This window comes from Triticum aestivum, chromosome 7B (assembly GCF_018294505.1).
Source record: "Triticum aestivum cultivar Chinese Spring chromosome 7B, IWGSC CS RefSeq v2.1, whole genome shotgun sequence".
Taxonomy (NCBI): Eukaryota; Viridiplantae; Streptophyta; class Magnoliopsida; order Poales; family Poaceae; genus Triticum; species Triticum aestivum.
In genome coordinates, this window is record NC_057813.1 from 397,331,561 (window position 1) to 397,342,320 (window position 10,760).

The 10,760-nt window shown below is 49.4% G+C and overlaps 1 protein-coding gene across 1 annotated transcript; it reads left to right on the forward strand.

Annotated features, from left to right (window-relative positions):
• The first annotated feature begins 268 nt into the window (after positions 1-268).
• Positions 269-8,079, forward strand: LOC123158793 (uncharacterized). The gene is made up of 10 exons (XM_044576633.1): positions 269-730; positions 1,549-2,821; positions 2,909-2,967; positions 5,803-5,924; positions 6,023-6,212; positions 6,290-6,733; positions 6,801-6,911; positions 7,007-7,321; positions 7,390-7,440; positions 7,821-8,079. The coding sequence occupies exons 1-10, from the start codon at positions 350-352 to the stop codon at positions 7,893-7,895; spliced, it is 3,021 nt and encodes a 1,006-aa protein (XP_044432568.1). The 5' UTR covers positions 269-349; the 3' UTR covers positions 7,896-8,079.
• Positions 8,080-10,760: the final 2,681 nt, after the last annotated feature.

Genomic DNA, 10,760 nt, shown 5'->3' on the forward strand with positions numbered 1-10,760 from the left:
GCATTATGAATGTTGAACTTTTTTTTTATAAGTTTGGTTAAAGTAGAGATACTTTGACTTCGGACTTATATGCAGACTAAAAAGTACATCTGCAATTGTAGCGTGTTAGAAAAATATAGGACGGCGGAGAAAAAAAGCTTTGGCGCCAACAATTTGAAGCCGGCAACGAAATTCTTGTATCGTTTCACCGACAGCTTACCCCGTCGGAGCTAGCGAGTCGACCGTCTCTCATCCGTCGCGCATCCACCACACAAACTCCCCACTCTCACACTTTCCCCAACGATACCCTCAAAAATAAGAAAACCAGAAAGAGTACGAAAACCCCCAAACCTAAGCCCCCTCACTCCCGATGACGGCGCCGGAGATCCTGGAGGTGCGGTGCGCCGGCTGCGGCGAGACGCTGGAGGTGGAGCAGGGGATGACGGAGTTCGCCTGCCCCGGCTGCGCCATGCCGCAGGCCCTCCCGCCGGAGCTCATGCCGCAGCCGCCGCCGCGCCCGCGCCGCGCTCTGCCGCTCCACAACGGCGGGGTTGCTAGGGACCAGATGCCGTGCGGCGGATGCGGCGCTGTGCTTGCCGTGCCGCGGGGCCTCCGGCGCATCACCTGCCCGCTGTGCGCCTCCGACCTCGTAGCCGACGGCGACCGCCTCCGGCTGCACCAAGACGGCGTACAGGTCATTTCGCCTGCAGCCGTTGCTTCTATCGCGCCCACGTCCCTGCGGCGGTCGGAGGTGCTTGGCCTGTAGCTCTTACATTGTGCATTTCACTGATTGATGGGGTTAATGGATAGTCGAAACGAAAGACTGTATAATCCTAGTGTCAGAGCATCTAAATTTTACTCCCTCTTTCCCAAAATAAGTGTCTTAACCTTAGAAAGTTGAGACGCATTTTGGGACGGAGGGAGTATAAAATAATGGAGTGCTTGTCTTGAGAGCGAAAGTTGTAGATTTAAAATGGACTAAAGGAGTGACTGCATATTTTGTTGAGAGTCTCCATGTGTGCAGGTACTATTGGCAGTAGAGATCTTGGATGGGACCAAGAGGTTCCATCCTTTATCTGATGCATCCTAGTAGTATTTATTTTCGTAACTCCTGCTTAGGCACATATTGTTCAATCTTTGTTTTTTTTTTTACTTACTAGCTTGGCGTGACCGCGTGAGGAATCCTGTCATATATATGTGATACCTTAATAAAATTCAGAAGATTATAGGTTCGTCTGCACTTAGAAAACATATATATTTCTATATTAAGTACACATTATTGAATAAGTACAACATCACATAATTCCGTTGGTACCCGCTCCTTCCAAGCATTATTAAATTGCTTTGCTTCTTGCCCTTCGAGCAGTTTCTGACTCTTTGGTATCCAAACATTCCATTATATGACAGTACTCTTGAGTATTACATTCCGTAGGGTCGTTCTTTCTGGAAACATCATAACTGAGAGTGGGATACTTCCCTTTTACGATATATATGTATATGTGCAATTGTGTGATGTCTAGTGACATTTGCTTCATACTTTTTTCATGGGTTGTCATGGATCGAGTGCAGGAAGAGCCCAGAAGCCAAGTGATTCACGTGGGACAGGTGCAAGTAGGAAGGTACAATAAACCAATCCATTTTGAGCAGGAACGTGAACCCTCTTTTGCTGGTTCAGTTCATGAAGAGTCAACCAATTCACCCAGATCAAACCCAAAGATAGCAGTTCATGTGCGATGTGCAAAAGATGCACCTGTTGATCTTGATCAGTTATTTCATAGAGATGAGTCACACATTAAATTACCCAATGGAACTGTTCCCAGGCATGGTTTTAAGAAGAAAGGTGATCTATCTGCTAGTCCTGGATCCATTTGTGCAGAGAGGATAGTGCTGGACCATCCTAGTAAGGTCAGCAACGCACTGCGATCACAAGGTGGGCCTTCCATTCATTCATTTCATACAGAGGCGGTACATGGGCAGCATCAAAGTAACATCATTGGAAATCATGAAAACCAGAAACCTAGACATGCTTCAGTGGCTAGTATTGTGGAGCAGGAAATAGTAAAGCCTCCGAGTCACACTGCTTCTGGAAAACAGGTGCATACTGAGTCGCATGGTAACACAACTGGACGGAATCAGAAGAGGAAAAGGAGCAGCTGGACTACTGGTGGGAAGCGCAAGAAAAAACATATGGGCTCAGACAAAGAGCTTCATCCTAAATGTAATAAGTATTCAGCTGCCCAGCCAGAATATACTCCAAATAGCAATACTGTTCAGGAGCCAGTTTCTTCCCCGGATGAAAATCAGTTTAATCCTGCAGATGTTGACAGAATAATTTACCCTACTTCATTATCTCAGAAGCAGGCACCTCTAGTGGGATCACACGAGTTGGACAACATTGATGCAACCTTGCCTCCTGTCTCTAGAGATCATGGTACATCTCCAGTGAACCATGTTTCACGGTGCCACTGTCAATGCTCAGCAGATGCTATGGGTGCTCTTGCTAACCGGAGTTTCAATTCAGAACAGGAGCATGAGATTCCTCAGGGAAGTTCCAATGGGATTTGCCCGCATCGTAAAAATGGTGCACAAGGGCAACAGATACAAGATGACAGTCATCCTGTGCAGGTGGGAGTTGAGTGTCACCACAACAAAGCTGCGGGACAACACAAGAGTGTAGCAAAAGGCCGCATGCATTCGCCAAATGAGAGGGACTATATTGAAAACCAGTCTCGCACTGGTATTCTCCAGCAGGTGGCCGTAGCTACTGCCTGCTGTCATCCTACCCCATCACCGCTGTTGACCGCTACCCGCTTGCCCAGTACCACTGTTCCTTCTGTCACAAGTATGTTTCTACCCAACTATATAGATATCTTTCCAACACTGTTTTTAAAGGATATCTAACACTGTTGTACATTTTGGTCTCTTGCAGGATCATCAGTTCATCGATCACCACCGTATTGCGAACCACCAGAAACTATCCATTCCCAGGTATGTCCCTCTTGCATGATCTTAGCTAAACCTGGGCATTCGTCGTGCTGGGCGGGGCTTACAAAATGTTGGCCTTCAGAACAAGCTTGAGCCCAGCCCGAAGCCTGAAAATTTCTCTCTTCTCAAGCCCAAGCCTAGCCTGATCAAAAGCCCAAAGCCTGGAAGCCCTGCCTGGAGCCCAAGTCACAATAAACATTCAATCCACACATGAAATGCATACTGTTTATGCTATGAAAGCAAGTACTATCATCATTACACACCAACAATATTTCACGAATGCAACGCAGGCAACCTGATAAGAATTGCAGACAAAGCATCCACAAAAGTCACATGGATTATATAGGAGAAGCTATACAAGAAACGCACACATCCATGCGCTAGTAAATAATGAGCAGACCTATCACTGATGTGCTCCTCGACGATGCGCCAGATAGCTACCAGAAACTAGGTGAGGTTGCCAACGAGGCAAACAGCCTGTGCTGGGGACTAGGCGGACGCGATTGGCAATGGTGTGCCGTCGCCGTTGGGGAGGAGGCACAGGCGCGCGACTGCGCAGTCGATGCTGGTCCGAGGTGGAGCCATGGAGACATACAATCAGCGTTGGTGACGGCACAGAGGTGCGCAGGCAGCATAAGGGAGCGCCAACACACAGACAGGAGGGCAGAAGAGGTGATTGGGGGAGATGCATGTGACGGTTAGGGTTAGAGCATCTCCAACGCTGACCCCCAAACCGGATACCGTATCGGAAACTGATGCAGGAGCTGGCCATCCAACTGTAGGCGCAAATGTCCGAAGACATTTCGAATGGAATTTAATGAAAATAAACAAATTTGAGGCAAATTTAAACAAACCAGACAAATTTCATTCAAACTTTGATAATTTTTAAATAAAACTGGATGATTTTCACCAAACCGGAGCACATGCATTACATTTTTGACATATTTGAACTAAACCCTATTCTAACCTAGTCTAAATGATCGCTGGTGCATGTTTCCCATGACATGCCTTCCCCATGTCCGGCAGCAAGCTCGCCGGCCGGCCATTAGCCTAGGAAACTGAAGCTCCACCTCCGTGAAGTGGGCAAGCGGCTAATCGGCCGACGATGATGAGCCCGACGAGCTTGGTTTCAATGGGAGGGGAGTAGTAGTGGCCTTCGTGGGACCCAAGCGCTGGCGGCCTCCCATGCTCTACTCTTCCTTGCTGCCGGCGGCGCCCGCGGATGTGTCAGCTTCGTCGCCGTGGCGTCGGGGCGCGACCGACACGGAGCTGGCGATATCGTTCGTGCCGCCGTAAAATTCTGCCACCGCCTCGTTGATCTCCCTGTACATGGCTTCTTTCTCCGCCTGCAGGATGCGGTGCCACTATTGCTCGCGGCGGATGTCGCGGCGGTGCGGTAGGACAGGAGCAGCGCCTTCTGCTTGTCCACGTCCACTTCCACGTCCGCCATGATGCCTGTGCCGGCAAGTTGCTCCTTCACGCGACGGTGCTCGTCGATGCACGAAGGCTGTACTTCTGGTCGGCCTGCGCCTGCCGGAATGCGGCCTCCCGCTCTTTCAACACCATGTCGGTGTAGTGTTCCGGCATGGGCCGGCGAGGACGGTGGCGCCGGCTCGTCGTCGGCCGCCTCTTCCATTGGCTTGTTTGCAACGCTGGCCTTCGGAGAGCTCATCCGCCTGCCAGCCGGCAGCAATGCCGGCAATCTCCTTCTTGTGTTCGTCTGAGAGGCTCTCCCACAGGGCTTTGGAGCTCAAGGCCATGGCGGGTGTGGTGCCGAGAGGTGCGGAGAGGAGATAGGGAGTGGAGGAGGTTGGATGCGACTGTTGCCGGGCCTGGCGTTTAAATAGCAGGCGGATGCCAGGCCAAGCGGCGAGGTGGTTAATGGTGGCCAGCAGATGGATGGACTAGTGGCCTTCGCATGTGGGCGCCGAAGGTTCCTCAGCAACCACACATGTTTAATGGAGGGGGGCAGCCGAGTGGTTGTCGTTTGAATGCGGAAAGAAGGCGCGTGCTCCTCTGGGAAGCGGCGCGGGTGGCGCTCTCGGCCGCCGCGCTGCTTCAATGCCGGCTCCAATGAGAGATCGCGTCTGCTCTCGGCCGGCATGAATGCGGAGTTGACTGCTTCGGGCGGGAAAGGGCGTGGGCGTGGGAGAGGGCTTTGGGTGGGCCAGGGTGGTCGGATGCGTGCATGGCTGCTGTCCAGACGACCGCAAAGAGCGCCCCCCCCCCCCGCTGTAGCGCGGTTTGCGGGAAAAAGGACGTCCGGACCAGCCAGCGGGCAGATACAGGACCGTGTTGGATGGCAAAACACGTCCGGACCGTGCGGTCCCAGCGGATGGGGCTGGTTTGAGGGTCTGCGTTGGAGATGCCCTTACTATACGGTGGAAAAGGAGGGATATGGTGCTGGTCTGCTAGTTTGTTGGTCTGGGCCACAGCCCATAGGCGCAGGCTCCCAACACTGCACATGTTTTATCCATTTTCGAACCAGGCTGGGCTAATTTCAGGCTGACAATTGAAGCCCGAACCTGGCCTAAGAAATATACCGGGCTGCGCATTAAAGCCCAAGTGCACCCTGGCTGACAAACCCAGCCTGGCCCGGGCTGTCCATGCCCAGATTTAGTTTTACCATAGGGTCATGTGTTGTTTCTGTGATGCACTGTCAGCAAGTAGCAATATAATTTCCTCAATTTGGTTGCTAAGTCCTGATTGTGAATTCATCGTTATTTTTTGAGTAACTGTGATTCTTCATGATTATCAATGAAATTTATTTGAGTAACCGATATTACGTGTTCACAAACATTCTTCTTTTTAAGTGATTGCATTATTGATTTCATGCAGGATGCTCATGCTCCTGGCATGGGATATATGAAATCTAAAGTGCGCAAGGGGAGGGGCCCTGCAAAACTCACTGAACCACGTAGGGTAGCTGACAGGCCTGTGCTGACTCCGACTAACGTGGAGTAAGTCTTCTCAGATTATTGCATTTTCATCAGATGCCTGGGGTCAACTTGTACTATATAATCTTTCATGTACTTAGCATATTGACTTGTACTGGCAGCACATGGGATATCGACCCTCCTTGTCCCAAGGTGGCTTCTACCATCACTTTACTTCTCAAGCAGTGGCACCCAGGGTCAACTTACGTAATGGCTTGTCAGCAAACCAGCGAAGTACACCCACAACAATTGGTTCTCCACTTTCACCAGTATCATTCGGATAGAAGGGCTATCATCTTGGATGAGTTCCTTGTAAGAAACTTTATCCAAGAATATCTTTGTAGATACATCAAGTATGTCTGAACACCCTTCTATTTTGATGGCTGCAGCGACGTTACAAGTGGGCCCCTGGGCGGGAGGCAGAGTGCCTGAAGCTATTCAACCGCAGAACAGTCAGACAGTTCACTGGACTCCTGTGTGATGAGAAGCGAAAGGCTAGAGTGAAGTTGTTTGCATCAAGGAAAGTGAAAGGAGCTTCGGATGCTACCAAGTCCAATGGACAGTCAAATTTGGATGACAAGGGTGCTAGCAAAAAGTCGAAGCTGCCGCGCAGAGACCCGGCAGGTGTAGGGCATGAGGATGACGACCCTCTTCAGTGGAAGCAGTTCCCTCCTGAATGGATGCTGCCAAAGTGGTGGGAGATGCTATGTGAGCACTGGGCTTCAGAAGAAAATTTGCAGTTCTCTGCCCTGATGAGGAAGAATCGGTTCACAGGAGGCTCCGCCCGGCACACAGCAGGCTCCCGGAGCATAACCATGCATCGCAAACTTATGGTAAGACTGTCATTTTTCCTGATACACACTTAGGCACCTACATATGACTCTTATTGAATTGAAATAGATGATAGAGAATGGTGGGAAGCCGGTATCGGAAGTTGAACTATTTAATAAGACCCATAAACATGGCGGCGGTAAGTGGGAATTTGTTACCGAGAAAGCAAGGCGAACCGTGGTATGTATTCAGTCATTTGCATCATAAGTCGATTAATAATTATACTGATGTCACAGAACTCAGTTCAATGAATCTGGGTGCTATATATTTTACAGGAGGCCTTCCAGCGGCGTTTAGAGGAGGCAGGTGATACTGAACTAGACCCCCATGTTGTATGGTCGGAGGAGGTAGGGGGCCGTAACCGACGGAGGTACTATGGACTCCCTGGTATCATTGACAAAGGTCGGATAGGCAACTTGTCAAAGTCCATCCCAGGTTCTTTAGGTCGAAAGAGAAGGCAGCTGTTCACGCAGGATCAGGTGCAGGAGATGATCAATCACGCCACACGGCAGATGAATGAAACTTGGGAGAACAGGTTTCAGTCTTTGGAAAAGAGTATGCGTGGCATGGCATCATCGGATATTTCACAGGTAAATTTTAGTTGATTTATTGCCCAAATGAAGGTTCATATTTTTCATACTGATGTGCCTGTCTGCAGCATGCTTCAGCAGCTGGACCTGGGGCTGAGGATGACGAGGCATCACACGAGGTGGTGTTCATATTCGTCTTCCTTCTGAATGTGCATTTTTTAATAGATACTCCCTCCGTCCAGAAATACTATGGATGTATCTAGATGTATTTTAGTTCTAGATACACCCATTTTCATCCATTTTGATGACAAGTAATTCCGGACGGAGGGAGTAGTCATTAATACTACAACATGCCTTGCCTGGAAGCAATCTTGCTATACATGTTACATCAGTTGTGTGGCTTTCATTTCTCTCTTTTCCCCTGGGGGGTCGCTGCACACTAAGTCCTGAATAGCGAAAGTAACGCTTAGTGAAACTTATCTTCTACATTTACTCCATCAAGTTCGGCTTTCTTTCGTGTGTTATTTGACGACGAAACACTGTATGCTATGCTTTGCAGCATACATCGGATTCTACTGACGATGGAACATATCAATCCGCAGAAGATGACAGTGGGGGGCATAGTGGTGATTAGGATTTAGGAGCACAGGAGTCACATTTCGGCGCAATTGCTTTGTGCAGATTGTCTGTTTTCATTTTGTGCAAACTGTTTTTTGTATATATTGGAGTATGGAAATATTGTGCGTTATTCAGTTTTATTATTTTAGGTGTATTTTTTATGTACACCCTCTATTCAGAAATGTAAAGATGTTTTGGCAGTTATACTTCTGAACAGAGGGAGTATTTGTTTGGGCAGCTCCAACAGCTTCGGCCGGGGAAGTGAAAGCCCAAACAACAGCTCCAATTGCTCCAACAACTCCTAGGGAAACCCAATTTTTGGGCTGGCTCCACGCAGCGCTTCCCTGGAGCGCTCCGAGGAAAATGATGAGAAGCCGCAGTGCAATTTTGGGCTGGAGCTCCAGCATTGCAAAAGACAGTTTTAGAACAACCTAAGACATTTTCTATCCCTCAAAAAAAAAAAAAAACTAAGACATTTTCCTTGTGGTTGAGCCCCAGACTATATCTGATAATCCTCCAGGTCGGACCAGGTTTTGAGCCAGGCTTGGCTAAGCCAGAACTCAAATTCCTAAAGGCATCTCCAACAGGCGCCCAACGCGCGGCGCGCTAGAATCTGGTTTGCGGCACGCCCATCGCCAGGTTTGACGCATCGCGCAGCGCTGGCTTCAGCAGCCACGCTAAAATGCAGCGCGCGCGAGCAGCCGGCGCACATATTTGTTCTCATTTTGAACACAAATTTTACACATCAACACAAAACACATGGCATATATTGAATCACAAACATCATTCAACGAAGTTCGTGACCAAATGTTCATGCCCACAAGTTCAAATTCATGCCTACAACATAATTCAATCAAGTTCAAAATGCAAATCAAGTTATGATGACACAAACGAAAGGCACAAGAATCATGCCTCGTCCTCGTCTTCGTCTTCATCCTCATCTTCCTCCGATTCATCCGACTCCTCCGAAGACGATTCTTCTTCCTCCTCTTCATTGTTGCGCGCCGTATCCTCATCACGTGAAGCTCGGAAGGTGTTGCCAAGATCTTCAACGGCATCTTCATGCGAAGGTGGTACACCGGCGCCACAAGGTGCACCCATGCCCCCAATGAGAGACGCAAAACTCATGTCACCCATGCCATCCATGCCGTTCAAGCCGCCGGAGGTGCTCCAAAGCCACCCATGCCTCCTATGGTCTCCATGGTAGCTCCAAAGCCACCCATGGAACCCATGCCACCCGTGGAACCCATGCCACCCATGGTAGCTCCAAAAGCCACCCATGCCACCAATGCCACCCATGCCGCCAAGGCCACCGCCACCCATGCCGCCAAGGCCACCACCACCCATTGTGGAATCATGGCTCTTTTTTGGATCAAGACTTCTTCACGGGCAAGGTTGACATACTCCTTTTGCGCATCATTGAACAAAGATGTGTCCAAGAAGAACAAGTGCTTCTCCCATTCCAACAACTTAGCTCGCTCCTCCATGCCCACCTTCCTCTCCTCCACTGCCACTTTCCTCTCCTCGGCGGCCACCCTCCTCTCCTCGGCCGCAAAACTCCTCTCCTCGGCCGCGGCATCTTGGTTCCTTGCCATTTTTCTCACCTTGTTGGCTTCTCTTCTTGCGTTGACAATTGCTTTCCATAGCATTTGTGAGCTCATCATCTCATTTCATCTTCTTCTTTTCTTTTGCGTCTTTCTTCATGCCATCCGGTCGTTTTGGCTTCGAGTATGAAACCGAGTTTGGCGTGGGGCTTCTCTTGCCATCTTCACTTGATGCATCCCCCTCCTCATCATCTTCCAAATCAATTGTTCGCTTGTGTTTTTTGCTCAAATGCAAATCATCAATATCCTCACGCTTCTTCCATTTCTCATCATCCTTCAATACTTCATAGCAATGAGGCAAGGTAAATGGCCTTCCTTTCTTGATCTTCCCCTTCTTGGTCCTCTTCTCCTCTCCTTTGAACAAGTTTTGTGCAATATTTAACTACATGAAAACAAAACAAGTTAGCACAAGAAACACCAACAACAAGCATGATGTGAACATGAGGAATGATGAAATGACACTTACCATATCGTCATCATTGGTGCCACTTGGGTTCAACTTGTCAACCGCTTTTTGTGCGGCCGCCCATTATTGACAATCCCTATTGATGGTCGACCATCAGGAGCGAAGCGATCGTGCGGAGCGGTCAATTCCGCTCATGTTGCAAAGATCAAAGTGTTCTTTCATCCGGAGCCAATAAACATCTCTACTTTGATCACCTCCAACGGATGGATCCCTCGACACGTCCAACCAAGTTTTGCATAGCACAATGTCTTCGTCGTTGGTGTAGTTGCCTCCTCTTGCTTTCGGTGCGTCGACAACGCCCTCACCATCCTCGTCCACCTCGAACTCATGGTCTTCGAAATGCATGTCATTGGTTTGAGACCAATGCGAATTGTTCGAGCCAACACCCATAATTGACATGTATGCATCATCATTCACACTACAAAGTATATAGAATAATGCAATAAGCTATCTATATGTATGCATTCAAAAAATAAAGAAGGAAAAAAAGTTCGAGATTTTTTTACCTTTGGGGCATATCGTCGAACACATTGTGCGTGTCGGCCGCCGGCTCAACAGATGAGCTCGACGGCGCTTCGGTAGCCGCCGCGCTCATCACACGCCCTGCAAGCTTCTTCCTCGGCGCCTTCGAGGTGCCGGAGCCGTCCGCCGCCTTCTTCTTCTTCGCGGATGTCTTGCCTTCTTCGGCCGCGCCGCATTTGGGAGCTTCGAGGAGGGGGGGGGGTGAACGTGGCTTCATCACGGCGGGCGCCAGCGCGACGCCACCGGCCGCCGAGGTCATCTGCGGCGGCATGAAGAGGCCGCACGCGAG

Excerpts from the sequence above, each read along its gene's own strand:
- LOC123158793 (XM_044576633.1), top strand. The coding sequence starts at position 350 with ATGACGGCGCCGGAGATCCTGGAGGTGCGGTGCGCCGGCTGCGGCGAG. Across the intron at positions 6,213-6,289 it reads TCATCTTGGATGAGTTCCTT|CGACGTTACAAGTGGGCCCC; the intron begins GTAAGAAACTTT and ends TGATGGCTGCAG. Across the intron at positions 7,322-7,389 it reads CATCATCGGATATTTCACAG|CATGCTTCAGCAGCTGGACC; the intron begins GTAAATTTTAGT and ends GCCTGTCTGCAG.